Source organism: Camelus ferus, chromosome 25, assembly GCF_009834535.1.
Source record: "Camelus ferus isolate YT-003-E chromosome 25, BCGSAC_Cfer_1.0, whole genome shotgun sequence".
In the NCBI taxonomy this organism is placed as follows: Eukaryota; Metazoa; Chordata; class Mammalia; order Artiodactyla; family Camelidae; genus Camelus; species Camelus ferus.
Window position 1 is genome coordinate 7,796,826 of NC_045720.1, and position 18,033 is coordinate 7,814,858.

At 52.5% G+C, this 18,033-nt stretch overlaps 1 protein-coding gene across 2 annotated transcripts in view; it reads left to right on the forward strand.

Annotated features, from left to right (window-relative positions):
* Positions 1-18,033, forward strand: part of KCNQ3 (potassium voltage-gated channel subfamily Q member 3) — a 247,838-nt gene that overhangs the window by 194,200 nt on the left and 35,605 nt on the right. For both annotated transcript variants that reach the window (XM_032468217.1, XM_032468216.1), the window contains exons 2-8: positions 98-188; positions 1,702-1,828; positions 5,823-5,995; positions 10,487-10,642; positions 11,244-11,354; positions 12,821-12,916; positions 14,242-14,336. In XM_032468217.1, coding sequence (XP_032324108.1) covers positions 98-188; positions 1,702-1,828; positions 5,823-5,995; positions 10,487-10,642; positions 11,244-11,354; positions 12,821-12,916; positions 14,242-14,336 — 849 coding nt within the window. The remainder of the gene's footprint in view (positions 1-97; positions 189-1,701; positions 1,829-5,822; positions 5,996-10,486; positions 10,643-11,243; positions 11,355-12,820; positions 12,917-14,241; positions 14,337-18,033) is intronic.

An 18,033-nucleotide genomic window follows, 5' to 3' on the forward strand; every position in this document is an offset into this window, starting at 1 on the left:
GATGTTGCAGCTTCAGCCCGGCTGTTACCGTCCCTGCCTGGCCTTGGAGCAAGCCAGGGCTAGACACCTCCTTAGTGTCTTCTTCCTTCCCTCCTAGGTTCCTGATTGTCCTGGGGTGCTTGATTCTGGCCGTCCTGACCACCTTCAGGGAGTACGAGACTGTTTCAGGAGACTGGCTTCTGCTGCTGGTGAGATGGGCACCTTCTGGGGTAGACGCCTCTGGTGGGACCTCCAGGGTCCGCCAGGCATGGGCAGAGTGAGGAATAGTGTTTGTTATTCCAGGTTAGGATGAGGGAGCGTGAGCGAAGCCAAAGCCAAGTCCACTGCCCGTTGGTTAGATTATAAAACACGGCTTCCTAACCCTGTGGCAGTAACACAAAGGCATGTTTCATTCTAACCTCTGCCTCTGCTTTTCCTCCCTAAACCCCGAGGCTCTCTTCTTTCGAGGCCGAGTACCAAATCCCATTTCTACAGGAAAACTCCAGGCCCTCGTCTTTGGTCTCTGCCTGGTTTTGCTCCCCACCCTGTATCCGGTGGTGCAGTGGAGAGCGCGTGCAGTGAGCGTTCTTGGGCAAGTTATCTAACACGCGTGACTCAGTTTCATCACATCCTCCCCGAAAACCTGTAAAAATGTAGGTGAGGAACACATGCGTAAGGTGGGTGCAGCCACAGCGCCCCGCCAAGAGGAGGCTCCCAGGAAGGGCCGGTTCCTTCTGCAACCCTGGACAGCACTGGTCACTGGCCCTTTGACTGACCACGCCCCTGCTCGATTAGGATCCGCCCAACTCTTCACAGGAAGCCCCGCCCCCTGCACAGGGAAAGGGTGCCAGACCCTCAGTAAAGGTTCACGAAATAGCAGAACCTTCTCCTCCCACCGAGCGTCCCATCTGTGGTGCTGGAATCAGCAGGTTCCTTCTGAGGGCAGGTCTGGAGCCGAGACCTGAGCGGGTGACTCCCGGGAAGCCATCCAGTTAAACTTAGCCTGGGAGCCAAGTTTCAAGGATTGCAGTGGAGCAGCGTCTCCCCAGGGTGGTCACCAAGCAGAGAGGGCAAAGGTGTCCATGTCTGATCAGTGAGGGAGACACGGGAGAGGGGGCAGACCCGGTACCCCGGAGGCAGCATAGCATGGTGCTGACGGGCGCAGGCCTGGGACCTGTTCCCACGGCCGGGACGCTTTCTTTGCCACTTTGTAGCCTTGAGAAATTTGTTTAGCCACTCCTTGCCTGGCCTTGGTTTCTCCAAATGGAAGATAAGGGTAATACTATAAAACACTTCCGGCGACACCTGGCCTGGGAGCTGTGCTCAGCAACCATCGGCCACAATTAGCAACACCAGGGGCCAGACTGGGTGGACGATTTTTTTGATGCCTCTCCTTTCAACCCAACTTCACTTCTTAGGGGCTTCTGGTACATTAAAGGGATTTTTTTAAACGATCCATTAGAATAAAAACATAGGGGAAAAAAAAACAAAGGACGGGTAATCACCTTGCAGGGCTTAATATTAGGGGCAGTTAGCACATCAGAGTAGAGACAGGAGCGGTCCAGAACAGAAGGGAGGTGGCAGCCTGTCCCTCTGCCCCCTCCACCACCAGGACAGCGACAACAGCAAGCCAGCTCTTCAAGAACTTCAAAACAGAAACCGTGCATTCTGGACAACTGGGTCCCGGTTAATCCATGTTTCTCCATATGTTCTTCAACGCAGGAAACATTTGCTATTTTCATCTTCGGAGCCGAGTTTGCTTTGAGGATCTGGGCTGCCGGATGTTGCTGCCGATACAAAGGCTGGCGGGGACGACTGAAGTTTGCCAGAAAGCCCTTGTGCATGTTGGGTAAGCCTGACCCCAAGCCCAGTGGTGCCCCGTCCCCTTCTTTTGGTGCACTATTTCTTCGAGGCAATTTTAAGCAGACACTGTTCTTCTGGGAAAGCACGCAGCACGGTGGGGGCCAGCCCAGCCTCTGACCCTCCCTTCCATCTTCCAGGTGCTGAATTCCCCCTTCCATCCCCGACCGTGGCTTCTCCTCCTCATAATGACCCCACAGGGCAGTGATTCTTAGTGGGGGTGGGGGGGCAATCTTGGCATTTGGGTTGCGAAGGAGCCAGCTCGTTGCAGGATGTTAAGCATCCCCATTCCCTGGACTAGTGGCACCCCAGTCATTGTGACAGCCAGAATTGCCCATACAGTTACAGACTGGCTGCGGTGGGAGCGGGAGGCATGACACTGTTGCTGGTTGCGAATTACCTCTGTAGGACCACATTATGCCCATTTTGCAGAGGTGGGAACTGAGGCTCACAGAGCTGAGTCATTTTCCAGTCACACAGGTCATCTGCAGCAGATTCCAGCCTAACACCCAGGTCTGGAAGAACCTAGCACTTGTGGCCCCCCTCCCTCACCACCACGTTGTTATGTCCTGACTCAAAAGTTGCTTTGAGGAGATGTCACGGAGACCCCCCCTCCATCCAGTTATAGGCATTTTGATAGCAGAGAAGGTGGAGGTGGAAGCTCTCATACACCCTTTTTGGTGCAAGATGGACCCCTACTTTCCCATCTGAAGATCCAACTGAAATGGTTCCGAGACCGAGACAAAATCTGCCTGTAGTGATGGTTAGGAGTCTTGGCATTTCAAACTCCTAGGGATGGTTAAAGTTAGAGGATCATAAATGTCAGGGCTGGAAGGGCCCCTCAGAAGCGTTTGGTTACACGTGCCCTCCTGTCTGAAGTTCCAGCTCTTTTCACAGCAGCCTTCAAGTGGTCCCCCAGACTCTGCTTGCTTACCTCTGGTCACAGGGTGCTCACCACCTCTAACAGTATTCATTTCATCTTAATTTCTCTGACTTTCTTCGGATACTTGTGTTCAGCCATTCTGTCCCTCCTCTTGAGTCCAGCAGAGTCTCCTTTCGTCAGGAAAAATGTGCTGAATGGCTTCAACTGCACCTTTATCCCACATTCTCAGCATCATAGTCCCTCTCCTCTCAGCTGCTGTGGATTCCTCACTGCCTTTTTGAAAAGTGACACAGCCCAGTGGGCACAGACGGCCAGCCCGGGAGGAGGGGCTGGACCTCTCCTCTGTCCTAGGTGCCCACATCTCTCCTTGCCACCTGGGGCTGCACTGCTGTGTTTGCAGGCTGCCTCACACAGAGGACAGGTACCACCCTCCCTGTGGCTGAAGCCTCTCTTGCCTCTCCGCATCTGCCGCTGAGGTTGGAAATCTGAGGGTTTTGTTTATTGCTCAGAACTTTGACTGCAAGCAGGGTGTGCATGCAGTTTTGAAGGACTTTTTAGTTACTGATTTTTTTTCACATTTTTTTCTCTTCCTTTGCCCGTCCTTTGCTGTCTACCTGTGTTTTAGTCCATTAGAGCTGCTATAACAAAGTGCCACCAACAGGGTAACTTACGAACAGTGGAAATTTATTTCTCACCGTTCTGAGGGCTGGGAGTCCTAGATTGGGATACCAGCATGGTCACATTCTGGTGAGAGTCCACTTCCTAATTCAGAGCCCCTGTCTTCTGGCTGTGTCCTCACATAGAGGAAGGGGCGAGGGAGCTCTATGGGGCCTCTTTCAAGAGGGCACTAACCCTATTCCTGAGGGCTCCACCCGCATGACCTGATCACCCCCCAGAGGCCCTGCCCCCAATACCGTTACCCTGGGGGTTAGGATTCCACACGTGAATTTGAAAGACGCAAACATTCAGTCCGTTTCAACCCCCGACTTTCCTTCCCTTCCTCTCCCTTTGTCTTCCTTTTAAGTCTTAGGTGGACTTCTTTTTCCTCTTTGGGGGATCCATCCAGTGCTGACCGGAAATCGTGTGTGTGTGTGTGTGTGTGTGTGTGTGTGTGTGTGTGTGTGTTGGCATGAGTAGGGAGGTGACTTTGGGACTGAGGTGCCCAAGTTCAGAGGCTGAGAGTAAGAGGATGTCCTAGCACATGGAGCCTGCGCCCCTCCAGAACAGGAGAGTGCCCTGGGGAACAGTCTCCACTACCCCAGGTAGATCCCCAGCTCCAGATCCCGCTCCCCTGCTGGCCTTCCTGCAGACGCGAGGCAGGGCCTCAGCATCCAGCATCCTCGCTGGCCTCTCTCCTGATGTTACTGCATTTCCTGTTCTGCTCACTTCAACTTCTCCCCTGACGTGGCCCTTGTGGGAAACGGTGCTTTTCTCTATGTGTTTAACGAAAGGATGGTTACTATGTCCACAGAAACCATGGTCTCTGTAATTGAGGCAGCCTCAGACCCTGCCATTTTGGGTGTGGACGGGTCCATCTGGGCTGGAACTCGCTGTTCTGTCGGAGTGTCATAGACTTAAGTCGTGTTTACCCATGCATCTCGGTTTTGTTTTGTTCTGTTTTCTGCAAACACCGGAAGTGGACAGCTTTACACAGATAGGCTGAGAAGCCTGGCCAAGGATGCCGATGTATTGGGATCCAGATGTCTGAGCTAGCTTTTCCCAGAGGTTCAGCACATCTGGGAGACACTGTGATGTGGTAGGAAGGATGCCAGCTTTTTTTGGGCAGATGTACCTGGTGTGGACTAAGGGGCCTAATCCAACCTGGGTGGCCAGCACAAGCAAAGTTGTGGAGGTGAGAGAGCACTGTGGCTGCAGCAAACCACACGTGCTTCTAGAAGGTTCCCAAGGGCCGGGTCACAGAGGGTTTTCAGAAGCTAGGACTTTGCCTAGTGGATAACTTCCTTGGAACCCTGATACTCTTACAAAAACAAAGCAAAAAACAAATAAAAAAAACCAGTACTATGGTCAAAATCTTTTGGGAAAGGCTGTACTTCATTGGTAAAATGAGATCCACAGTGCCTATTAGCATATTAAAGGCTCTGAGAATTCCTGCAGTAGCAAAACCTATTTGATCGAATTTTTTTCAAATGTACTTGATCACAGGGTCCTTTTTACTTGCTCACCCAGTGCAATACAGTGGGGAGATAATTGATCTGGGGTTGAGGGGGGTGCAGAGACCAGGGCACCCTTTCTTTATCCTCAGCAATTTAACTTCAGGAGCCAGCTTGGCCCTTTTAGAAGGGCCTCACCCCCTCGGCCTCTCTGCTTCAGTCACAGCTCTGGTAGAAGCTTCTAGGTCATCTCCTGGCAACAGCATCTTATGTTTTTCCACAGTCTACCCCAGGGCCTTCTCTGAAGCTGAGGGAGGTCACCAGGCAGCGCAGCTCAGAAGTGTGGGGGTGTTAACAACCCCATCAACCAGCAGGGGACAGGAGCCAGGAGACAGCTCCCATCTTTCAGAGGGTCGATCGTGGGAGGTGCTCTGCCTGCAGCTCCGAGGCTCCAGCAGCAGGCTGGCCTTGATAACGCCCCTTGCACTGGCCTTTTCTCCTCCCCTGCCTCCCACTCCCCTCACTCTGCTTCCTGGGATCACCTCCAATTAAATCACCCACAGCCACATCTGTGTCTCAGGTGCTGTCATCAGGGGAAACTCACAGTAAAGCTGTCTGAGCTTCGGGCTTCACCTCCACCACTTGGGCAGCCCTGACTCCCCCCTCAGCCAGAGAGGGACCCCCGAGTGCTGCCCTGCAGGGCCTTGGAGCACCTCTTCCCTGGGATTTGGAGTGAGCACTGGAGCCCGGCAGGCCTCCTGCGTCCATTCCCAACTCAGCCACATGGCCCTGGGGAGGCATTCAAGCCGAGAGCTCCTTTTCCTCACCTGTCACAAGAGAACACTTACCATGAGCGGCTGATGTCACGATTTAACACAGCAGTGCATGGCACTTGTTCGTCTGCCACTAACAGCGTCCGTGGCAGCTCCAGTGCCTTGGCCTGACCTTCTTTCTCATCTCCCTTGCCACCTTTCTGCCCTTTTTCCCAGACATCTTCGTGCTGATTGCCTCCGTGCCCGTGGTTGCCGTGGGAAACCAGGGCAATGTCCTGGCCACGTCCCTGCGCAGCCTGCGCTTCCTGCAGATCCTGCGGATGCTGCGCATGGACCGGAGGGGCGGCACCTGGAAGCTCCTGGGCTCGGCCATCTGCGCCCACAGCAAAGTAAGTGGCACGGAGAAGCCGCCAGACCACGCGGGCTACTCACCACCTGCGCCCGTCCATGGCATCCCCTCCCTGACAGTGTCCCCAGAGGGTGGTCGTCCTGCCCCCACTGATAGGGATGCAGGAGGAGGAAGAGGAGCAGGAAGACGAGGAGAGGCATCCACAGGTGTGCTGCAGCGAGCAGACACAGGTGGACCTGGGCTCAGGCCCCAGCTCCATCATATGCAAACAGCTTTGGCCAAGTCACTCACCCCTTTTTGACCTCAGTTTCCTCATTCCAAAAACAGAGGTGATACTGCCTGTACCTCTGGCTTGCTGAGAAGGTGAAATGAGCTAGTGCAAATCGGCGTGGGATGGGAGGGAAAGGTTCAGGAGTCACACAGATTGGTTTGAAGCCAAACTCGCTGGGTGTGCCTTTGGAGATACCCTGTAACGCCTCGGGGTCTTCATTCCTGCATTTATGAAACAGGAATGATAATGCACTCACCTCACAGGGTGGGAAGCACTTAGAACACACCCAGCTCATGGGTACAGTTCAGTTACTGTTACTACGTAGCCAGAAGCACAGTGCCTAGAACTCAGTGTTGGATTCGGACTCGCTCACCCCAGGAGCGGGGCACGGTTCTCCAGTGATAAGGAAGCAGATAGAAAGAGCATGTGAGCTGCCCGGGGTCTTCAGAGTCCATGTGCAGTGGCTTGCTGGTGGCTCCTACTTCTCCCAGGGCGATGAGGAGCTGCGCTGAGTGAGACGTGGTCCGATCCCTCCCGGAACAGGTGCGGGAACCCGAGCGGGCGGCGTCCAGTGTACCTGGAGCCCCTGTGCTCCGTGCTCCTTTGCCATGGCTAGCCCAAACCTTTGATACCACTTTGTTTTAACATTCCTGCTTTGGCTGGATCTTGGAGAAATGAAGGGAAACCTCTGTGCCCCAGCTCAGGCAGGAAAAACCCCTCAGAGGCCAGTGCAGGAGAAACCAGAGCGAAGGACCCTGGGGGCGGGTGCTCTTCAGCGGATAAAGTCAAAGCTACCTCCGTCACTAAGAGAGCATCTTCTTGTGCCAAACATGGTGGGTCCGATGGACACAGTTGATGCCCTGCCCAGGCCCCCTTTACCAGGAGGACGTGCCCAGCCCACGGCTGCTGTGAGAGTTGGCTGCCAGTGTTCCCAGCTGTCCTCTTCTCCGGAGAAGCAGAGAAGAGCTGCCGTGCCCAGGAGCATGCGTTGTCCCCCTCCACCTCCCCCCACAGCCGGTGACTAATGGACGCCGGCACCTTCCTTGTGTTGGGACCGGCCCTGTGTGCAGTTCACCCTCCAGAGCTCCCCGTGGGGTCAGGCTGAAGGAGGCTCCAGCAGAGCCCACATCCTTGCTTAGCTCTCTCTCCTGCTCTGTCTGGTTTCTCTCATCCCCTCTCTCCTGAGATCCTCCCTCAATCATCAGGTGCAAATCAATCACAGGCACCTAAATCTCTGCCTCAGGCTCTGTATGCGGAGCGAGCCTGGGGCAAGTTGCCCTGGGGAGCCCAGAGTTTTCCTTATGTGTTAACATCGCCAGGTCACCCCCAACCTGGGCATCCCTGTAACACCCCCTGCACACAACGCCTGGGTTCTCCCAGCTCAGGTGCACACCCAGATGCGCTGGTGTCTCACAGTGAAATGAATAGGGGCTTAGGAGTCAGACACCAGCTAGGGACAGATCCCAGCTCTGCCGCCTCCCTGCTGTCAGATGTTAAGAACCGGGCTCTGTTTGTCATGCAAGCTTCTTCGGTGGTTAACTTGTGAATCCTTCCGGCTGCTCACCTGAGAAAGGGCACCGGTCAGTTGCTGGTGACTCATACGTGCTCATTAATGGTGGAGTTTATTATTCCAAACAGGCTCTTCTTCACAAACAGTGCAAGTACATCTATAAGTGAAACGAAATACAGACTGAAAACCCCTGGGAGTCTCTCCCCCGGGACTGCAGTTTCTTGCTGAATGTGTTTTTGTCCCTGTCTGGGCCACCTCTGGCCACAGACTCGGGGAGGTCAGGGCTTGCTTTTGAGGGTTCTTTCCTCCGCCTGACCCTCCGTTTTATCTGTCGTCAGAGGACACATTAACAACGCCTAACCTTGTTTCCATGGAGCTGAGCTGATTCACAGCTCTGGTGGAAATCAGGCTAAAAGATGGCTGGTTAAGGTCCTTGCCTGGGTTCCTTCAGATTAGAATAGACTGGAGTTGGATGTTTGCCACGTGACTCCTGAAAATGATGGTCCATGCCACCGCCAGACCCTACAACCAAGGCCAGGCGGGCAGGATGTCAAGACAAAATCACATCTCTGTTGTAGGGACTGAAGGCAGACAAACTGCTTGGCAAGCCCTGTATCCCACCCTTCCCCCAGACAGTCCCCACTCAACGAGCCCTCAGTCTTTCACGGTTCGTAAGCCATAGAGCGACTGCCAAGCCGGCCTGCGCTTCCAGGGTGGGCAGTGTATTTAGGAGGTAAGCCTTTACCGGGTTTGAGTCCAGCGCCCCCATTTCCTGACTGCAAGAGCTTGGACCACTTCCTTCTCTGAGCCCAGTGAATGAGCACTTACCAATTCATTTCTTCGTTCATGCATTCCAAAAACATGTTCTCTGGGCCAAGTCCCATGCTTGACTGCCCCGGAAACTCAGAGATGGGGAGTGGGGGGCCCCACACAGGGTTACACAGGATTAGGCTTAAAGTTAACACTCTTACAAGTTAGGATCAGCCAGGCTCTGTTTCCAGAACAAGTAAGCCCTGGAGTCTCCACACTGAGTGCAAAGATGTTGATGTCTTCTTGCTCACACAGAATCTGATGTGGGCCAGGCGGCCCTCGTCGGTCTTCAAAGTGAGCCTTGGGTCCTCGAGGCAAGGGAAGAGAGGCCTGGAGCGTCCCGCAGAATGGATTTAAGGAAGGGGCAGGAAGTAGCTGCCCTCACTCCCCACCCCTCAACCCCCACCTGGCGGCGGTGGGGCTCAGGCACGCGCAGGAGCCTGGGGCTGTCAGGGAGTGGCCGCAGGCTCTGTCACGGAGCGGCCACAGGCTCTGTCACGGAGCTGCTGCTATTTCCTTCTGGAACCCCTGGCAGGGCAGATGCTCCGGGAGGGGCGTGGCCAGCTGGACCACCTGCAACAGCTCGGCTGACCTCTCTGTGCTGTAAAGTCACACGAGTGCACTGTGCACACGGGAAAGATCAGACCTATAAGCAGATAAGCATAATGAGGTGTGAGAGATTTAGAGACGTCTGTTTAGAAAATAGTGAAGACCAAAAAAAAAAAAAAAAAAAACCTAGAAATGAGCCCAACTGGAGGTTGGGGGAGCAAACATCCAAAAACTCTCATAGTGGAGGCGACACGGGGCTGTTGACCCAGTGCTCTTTGGTCGGCCCCTTGGGGAGGGGCAGGGAGGGCAGGGGACCAGTGGGAGCAAAAGCACAGAAGGAGGTGAGGCAACCCTGTCAGCAAGATTCTGTGGACCCAGAAGTCCAGCTGACTGGCCGCGGACGGTCGGATAGATGAGCTGTAACGATACAGCTGTTCTCTGTGCTGACTCAGCAGGAAGGACAGGCCTGATCTCCAGATGGTGTCTGCCAGTGACCTTGACTTTCTTCTGCCCAACTTACTGCGGTAACCTTTGGAACTGGAACAGAATGAGAGACGTGGAAAGCACTCCAGGGAGTGTCATGGTCAGCGTGTTTGAACTTCAGTGATTTGCTGGCCTTTGCCATATCTCTGCACATCCTTAACGTTCCCTGACATTTTTCTTTATATCAACTTTCTCTTACTCACTTACTCATATGTTCTAGTCTATCAGATTATAATATCCATGAAGTAGGTTTTATGTATAATTTATGCTACTATTTAATATGGTTTAAATCCATAGGTGACTACTTCACATGGAAAAAAAACACCTATCTGCATTTGAAGTGTCTGTGGCACTTTCTGAAACTCTGTGGTCCAGTCCTTTCATTTAAAAAATGAAGACACTAAGGCTGAGGAGGAGGGATCACTTGCCCAGAGTCACACAGTCAGCTAGCGGCAGGGCTGGGTCCCTGTGCACAGCTCCGTCCACTCTGCTGTCGCTGTTGCGGTCCCCATAGAACTGGGCTTGGTCCTTGCTCTGCCCAGTCCGGCATGGAATAGGGTCTCCTGGGTCCCGAGCCTCGTCTCAGAGGCAGTGGCCAGCTCCTCTTACCTTCTCACCTCCCCGTGAAGTCTCTTGAGTGGTGATACCGAGATCAACCTGAGGCAGAAATCTTCCTCCCACCGAGAGCCACACCCTCATTCTAATAATGATGGAAAAAGAAAGGCCATATTACTGATCCCGTTTTACAGTGATGGGAGGTGAGGATCAGAGAGGGTGAGTAACTTGCCTGTGTCACAGAGCTGGTAAACCTGGACCCCAGCTCCAGGGTATCTGCCTCCAGCCTCCACCCAACCTCCATCCAGTCTCCACCCAATGACCGAGACCCTGTCCCCTGCTTCCTCTCCCAGGAGCTCATCACCGCCTGGTATATCGGGTTCCTGACGCTCATCCTTTCTTCGTTTCTTGTCTACCTGGTTGAGAAAGATGTGCCAGAGGTGGATGCCCAAGGAGAAGAGATGAAAGAGGAATTTGAGACCTATGCAGACGCCCTTTGGTGGGGTCTGGTGAGTGCAGGCTCCCCCAAGGGGATTGACTTTAGAGACGAGAGAGATGGAGGGGGTGGCGTGGACACGCTCCGGGGGAGAGGAGGCCTCCTCCTTTTGTGGACCTGCCCCTGGGAGACTCCCCCTGCCGGGCGGGCCCTCGGAAGGGGCTTTTCCACACTGTTTGTAAGAAGTCAGGGCTCTGAGCAGCGGTCCCACAGTCACTCGGGGATCCTACTCGTGAGTCGCAGGCTGTTACTGGCCACGCCGTGCCGGACAGGCAGACACAGCGGCCGATTCTCATGCGTGTACCCAGACCTTCAATTACACAGAGAGGCAGCCCTGCCCACAGGACATGAAGTATTAATGCATTGCTCTAAGCACTTGACATTTATAAACATATTTTAAGCTCAAACAACTCCTATCATTAACCCCCTTTTAAAAATGGGGAAACTGAGGCATGAGGAGACTGAGTAACTAATTCAAGGAAGACCCCTGAGCCAGTTAGTGTCTTCCCTCCCGTGGGAGTCTCATTCTAACTGGGAGCGACGCCCAAGACAGCGCAGCGGCTTGTGGGTTCCCTCTCCCTGGGGATCCCATGTCTGAGCTCTTTTTTCTTCAGATCACACTGGCCACCATCGGCTACGGAGACAAGACCCCCAAAACGTGGGAAGGCCGTCTGATTGCAGCCACCTTCTCCTTAATTGGCGTCTCTTTTTTCGCCCTTCCGGCGGTAAGTGCTTCTGGGGTTCTTCCTAATGGGGCGGGCAGGATGCTTCAACTTCCCAGCCCCAGCTTCCGTCCTCTCATACCCTAACTTCTAGCCCTGTCGGCTCAGCAGCCACCCCCCTAGCAGGGTCCCTGCCTCACCGCCATGGGTGAGGCTGCTCCCTTTGCTGGGAGCGATTTCCCCAAATACCTGCTCCTCCTCCAGGACCAGTCTCAGGGCTGCCTTCTCTAGGCTGAGTGAGTCGCTCCTTCCTTTGGGCACAACTCTGAGCCCTGCTGGGGTTTCTGGCCCTGTGCTGGGATTACACATTTCCAAATCTGCCTCCCTGGGAGGCCGTGAGCGCTTTGGGGGCTGAGATTATGTCCTTCACGCACATATTCCTGGCCCGTGTGGGTCCTTTGTATTTGTGAGTACCCTTCCCTTGCCCTGTTAACCATCAGTTTACATAAAAAATGCATTTCCCTCAAGAGTAAGCCTTGACCCATGACAGAGTAACTTCCCCAAAGCCAGTGCCCACAGGTGTAATAGTAGCAGTAATACAAGTAGCACTCGGTGAGCCTACGGGGTGCTGGAATCACGCAGGTGCTTCACCTACACCATCCATCATCTCATGTAATCTTTGTGACCACATAAGGAGTTTGCTGCCGCATTTATCTCCATTTTCCAGATGAGAAAACTGAGGCTTAATCGGGGGAGTAAAGTTTCCACAGTCCCAGGGCTCTTGGGTTGTGGAGCCAGGGATCCCAGGTCTGCTCATTCTAAACCTGGCTCTTCATCACAAAGCTCGGAAAGAAGCCCCACACATACCAAGTCATCTTCCCCACCCCTCATCCCCCGGCCTTCCCCTGCTGGTGTTCTTCCTCCATTGCCACCCTGCCGGGTCTGTTTTCCCCGAAGCTGTTTGCCCTTGGGCACCTGGCCTTTCTGAGTCTCAAGTTCCTCATCTGTAGCAGGTGAGGGGCTGTGAGGGGGCGACCTGGTCTCTAAATGCTCCCTCGACTTGAAAAGGATGTGTCCCTGCCCCTGTAATCCACACGAGAGTCTGAGCCGGAAATCAAAACAGATCCAATTCCAGGAAATTGCAGCTATAGTAAAAGTCTCAAGGAACAATCTGAGCAACTAAAATAGTTTTTAAGCTCCATTAACATGAACTGGGAATTTTTTCTGTGTCATACTCCTTCTTAGCAGTTCCTATTCCATTATCTCACTTTTTTCCCAAAGGTAGGAACTATTATCCCACTTCCCTGCAAGAGAAGCTGAGGTGCCGCTGATAAGAGGCTTGCCCAGGGTCTCCCTGCTGGAAAGTGGCAGAGTCAGGAATTGAACCCAGCTCCCTACTGCCTGGAAGAGAAAGAAGGGATCTTTCCTCTTCCCCTTTGCTCAAATGTCATCACTGCAGCCAGGGAGTGGGGGTCGGGCCTCGGGATGGTCCAGGCGGGGCTGACTTCAGGGCCCCCTTCTCCCTTCAGGGCATCCTGGGGTCCGGACTGGCGCTCAAGGTGCAGGAGCAGCACCGTCAGAAGCACTTTGAGAAAAGGAGGAAGCCTGCAGCTGAGCTCATCCAGGTCTGTCTGCCTGGGGACACACTGGCGTGGGTCTCAGATCCTGTGTAGCTGCGTCTGTGTGTGTGTGTGTGTGTGTGTCTGTCTGTCTTTCTGTGTGTCTGCTTGCTTATACAGGAGTGGGCATGCCATCAACCGGGATGGGAACCAGGGCCATGCCTGTCTGTGACAGTTATGGGGGTTGCTCTGGTTATCTCTATGACCTGCCTCTGTGTGTACCATCCCGTCACTCTCCCATCCCGGTTCTAAGCCAGTCAAAAAATAGACACAGAATTCAGACAGGGATCAACCCATCAGCTGTCTCACTAATGATGCTGGAGTGGAGAGCTTGGCTTGGACCAGGGTCCATACTAGGTTTCCTCTCCTTCTATTTCCCACCCTATCTTGACCTGGGAACCCATGAGGAAGAGTCAGCCTGGGTCCAGCTGCTTAGCCAATCAGCTACAAGGAGATGTGGCCCCTTATATCTGCCCAAGAGAGCGAGCCCATAAGCCAAGGGAGGAAGACATCCCACTTGTGCAAAACATTGGATGGTTCACCGTCTGTCCTGCCCGATAGACAGCCACGCACCAGTGGACACTGGTCTCCCTGGACCAGCTCTCTGTCCTCCTCACTCTCTGCACCGTGGGCTGCGGGGTTGGGACGACAGTGAGGGTGGTGAGAGAGGCAGAGTGTCCCTCTTTTACTGCAGGGGGAGTTCCTGCCTCATGGGTTTATGGGCCGTTAGGAGTCTGGAGAAGAGGGAAGTGCAGTGTTCTGTCTCTAGCTGTCTGGGACCGCATGCCTGCAGGACCACTCACTCGTGGACTCGCGTCCAGTAGTAGTGAGTGTCTCTGTGGGTCTGCGGGTCTGAGACAGGCTGGCACATGATGTTATCCTACGGCCTGTCGTCTCTAGGCCAGTCCCAGTCTCAAAGTTCTAATATATTAGAATCCAAACCTCGTCTCCTGGGCCGTCGGTTGCACCTGAAAATGGCACAGAAGACTGTCTTCTTACCTGTGTGAGAAACCTTCAGGGACCTTATAGCAAGAGTAACTCCTGCTCTTTTCAGGGATCCTACACGCAGCACCCTCCTCTCCCGTCCACTGTAGTTTACCTCTCCACACCCCTACCCACCGCAGCATCAATTACAGCTCCAGGATGATGGGGTCAAGGAAGGCTTTCTTCCCAAAGGAGCTGCAAAAAGCCAAGAATCCGGCTCCTCCGGACATCACCTCAGTGCGCACTGACCTCTTGGGTGTCGGGGCTTGTTGTGTTCATGGTGTGGGGCTCCAGGGGACTGTCTCAGGTGACACCAGGTCGTTCCTGCCCCCTCTTCTCCCCCTCAGGCCGCCTGGAGGTACTACGCTACCAACCCCAACAGGATTGATCTTGTGGCCACGTGGAGGTTCTATGAATCAGTCGTCTCTTTTCCGTTCTTCAGGCAAGTGGTGACTCATCTAAGTGCTCACAGTGTGACTGACCATCCCTCTCGTGGGTCTGTACTCATGCCTGTGGCCTTCACGGTGTCTTAGAGGATGTCCTTCAGGACAGCGGTCCCCAGTCTTGGGCCGCAGGCTTTAATCATTAGAGCTGAGACCACCCCAATGCCCAGACCACACCCCGGCTAATTAAATCAGAGTCTCCAGCGAGTGGCGCTCGGGTATGAGAATTTTTTCCAGCTCCCTAGGTGACCTCAGCAAGGGTTTCCAGCTCGACAGACAGTGTTGAGTTGCTGAAAGGGCAGGTCCGACCAGTGTTGGGGCGAGATCTGTGGCTGAGGGAGTGGGGAGCCAGCACGGTGCGCCGTCTGAGCAATCTTGGAGGCCCCACCCCCAGGCCATGGCCTGCACCCAGAGGCCAGCCTGGATGGTGGAAAAAGCAGCAGGGGGCATCCTCTGGAGGACCAGAGATGTTACTTTGTGTTCTCAGAGGTGGGAGATGAAGTGAGAAGCTTCAGGGGAAAAAGTGACCACCCTTTCCCACGGCCAGCACTTGTGAGCGGCGGGAGGGAAATGAATATTACTGGATGTCCGCAATGTTCCCAGTATCCAAGTTCACGTTTCATTTCATCCTCAAAGGCACCCTGTGAAATAAGCCAGAGGTTCTTGAGTGTTCAGATGCTTTAAAGTCAGTGGGAGAGGCTGGGCATGCGGATCCTGCGTCCACCTTCAGCGGGTCCAGCGGTGTCAAACGTAGCGGAAGCATCTCGAACAGGCGTCCCCGGCGACTCTGACACGGTGGCCCACGGGGCAGCCTTGGAGACAGGCTGAGTGGACGGCGTCAGTGGGCTCCCCTCACCGAGGAGCCAGCTGGGGCTCAGCAACTTTGGTCATTTTGGCCAACGGCAGCCACCTCTGGAAACTCCCAAAACCCATGATCTTTCCACTACTTGGGCTTCTGAAACAGATTGCACCTTTCCAGCTTTTAGACACTACGGTCCTGAACTCAGGTGTTGAAATGTGTGGGTAGAATGCTGGGCTGAGAGGACCCTTGAGTTGGAAGGAGACATAATGAGACACTCAAACTCGTGCCTGGGGTGTGTTTCTGTCATGTGTCTGGGTTCACGGACCAAAGCGTGACCCAGTACTGGACAGGTGGCTCCCAGTCTCGCCCCACCCTCCCACACCCTCGTTGTGGGACCAGCGACCAGCTCTGAACTTCGGGGCTTCATTTTCTCTCCACCCCCATCACCAGACTGTGATACAGATGTAAGGGAGCTCACGACATTTGGGTCTACTGATCCATTTCCTGCAGAAAACCCTCCAGTGGATAATCATGACGCAGAGAATGAGATCCAAAACCTGACCAAGACTCGGAAGGCCCTGCTTACCTACCCCATCTCAGCACCTATGGTGCTGTCACCCCCAAGAGGGTCCAGTGGCACGTGGCACTTTCTACTCAAGGCATTCGGTCCACCAATACTTTTGAGCCCCTTGTACATGCTAACCATGGCCAGACCAGGAAGGTCACACGTGACTTGTGAAGGAATCTGACCTTGATCCTGAAAGTGAAGAGAAGCCATCTGAGGCAGAGAATGACATGATCAGAGGTGCATTTCAGGAAGATGACGGGAAGGGATGTGGAGGGCAGACTGGACAGGCTCAGGATTCTGGGCAAGATCAGCCGACAGCTGATGGCAGGGTTCAGGGTACGAGGACACGAGGGCTTAGACCAAGGCAACAGCAGTAAGAAGGGAGGGTGGAGGGAAGACTGGAAGGGAATCAACAAAGGGAAAAATCTCAGGGAGTGATGACTTGTGGAAGAGTAAAGGAGATGAGAAGAAACAAGGCTTCAGTGGTGGAACGATAGAGTTGGGTTTACTAACTATGTCTCCTTACTTGCAATTAGATTTCTTTACTCCTCTGTGATTCCCTTTGATTCTAAAATTCCCTTGCTGCTCAAACCATTTCAGATTTGGAATGGTACAGCCTTCCTCTGGATAGCGAGAGTCTCAGAAAGGGTAGGTGGCTTCTCCTCAGGAGAACACAGTGACCTTGAACTCAAAAACCAGAATGTGGGCAACTGCGTTGAACGCTGAATCAAGATGATTTCCATTTGCTTTGCATCCCAAGGTCCTGGCAATAGGCCATTCTTTTGGGTTGATTTATTATAAATAAGGCACTGTCCTAGCTGTCAGAGACGCGGAGGCATGCATTGTGCTGCAGACAGCGGCTGTGACACAGGAATGGCTTTTAACTAAGAGAAAACATTCCTTTCTTTTTTTCAAGGACAAAAGTATAAAGCCACTAGAGAATTCACTTAGCAACTATTCTGAAACCAGGCAGTCCCTTGGGAAAAGAATGTTCCATTATTCCAGCCCACTCCATATGTTTAATGGCCGAAAAAAGTAGCTGATAATACACTGGTGTGCCCTCACCTGCTTCCTAAAGGTTTTTTAATTTGATTTATGGGTTTTTTTTTTTTAAAAAGGACAACTTTATTGAGATACATTTCACATACCACGAAAGAATTTCCCATACCATAAACAGTACCCTTTTAAAGTGACAATATGGTGGGTTTTAGTATATTCATAGTTGAGCATTGATCACCACTATCTAATTCTAGAATAGTGTTGTTACCCCCCCCAAAGAAAACGCTGTGCCCTTTACTTCTGCTTGCCTCTTTCCCCCAGCCCCTGCAACCACTAATTTATTTTCTCTCTCTATTCTGCCTTTTCTGGACATTTCATAGAAAAGTGATGTCTTGTAATATGATTTCTTTCACCTACCACAATATTGTCAAGTTTCATCTATGGTATCGTGTGCATCAGAACTTAATTCCTCATTTGATTTATCTGCTCATCAGTTGTTGCCCGTTTGAGTTGTTTCCACTTTTTGGCTGTTATACTCTGATGAACGCTCAGGTCCATGTTGTGTGGGTATGTGTTTTTAATTCCCTTGGGTATCTACCTTGGAGTGGAATAGGTAACTCTGTGTTTAACTTTTTGAGGAACTGCCAGACTGTTTTCCATGGTGGCTGCACCATTTTACATTCCTCCAAAAGATTTTGAAGGATGAAATTGTACAGCCCTTTCTAAGAGTGATGTCTTATCAGTTTCCAGCAGGTGTAATTTTTTGTTAATTTACAAGTGTATGTGTGTGTAGACATATATATATGTGTGTGTATATATATATACACACACACACACACACATACACTCACACATACGCACACATATATATACATATATATATTATGTGTTTTGGGCTAGGAGTGATGAGTGATGGTGTTGCCTTTTTAATTTTTCTTTTATTATTATTTAATATTACTTATTAATTACTTAAAATTATAAATTCATTACTTTTGAATTGCAAAGGAACTCAGAGAGTTTCAAGTCCAACCCCACCTTTACAGAGAAGAAACTGAGGTCCCCAAAGCTCAGGAACTTGCTCAGGGCCACGCATCATGTTGGGTGCAGCTGAGAGCAAACTCAGGTCTCTGACTTGCTGGCCAGTGGAGACGATGGAGACCTAGGATCGACGAGGGTTACATGAGTGAATTTGAAAAAAGGCACTTTAAAAAGTATCTTCCTAATAATTATTGCTCAATAAATATTAGCAATGATGATGTTGACTGTGATGACAATAGCATGGTGACAGAGTGGCAAGGTGTGTGGCTGCTAAATTATGAAATTCCTG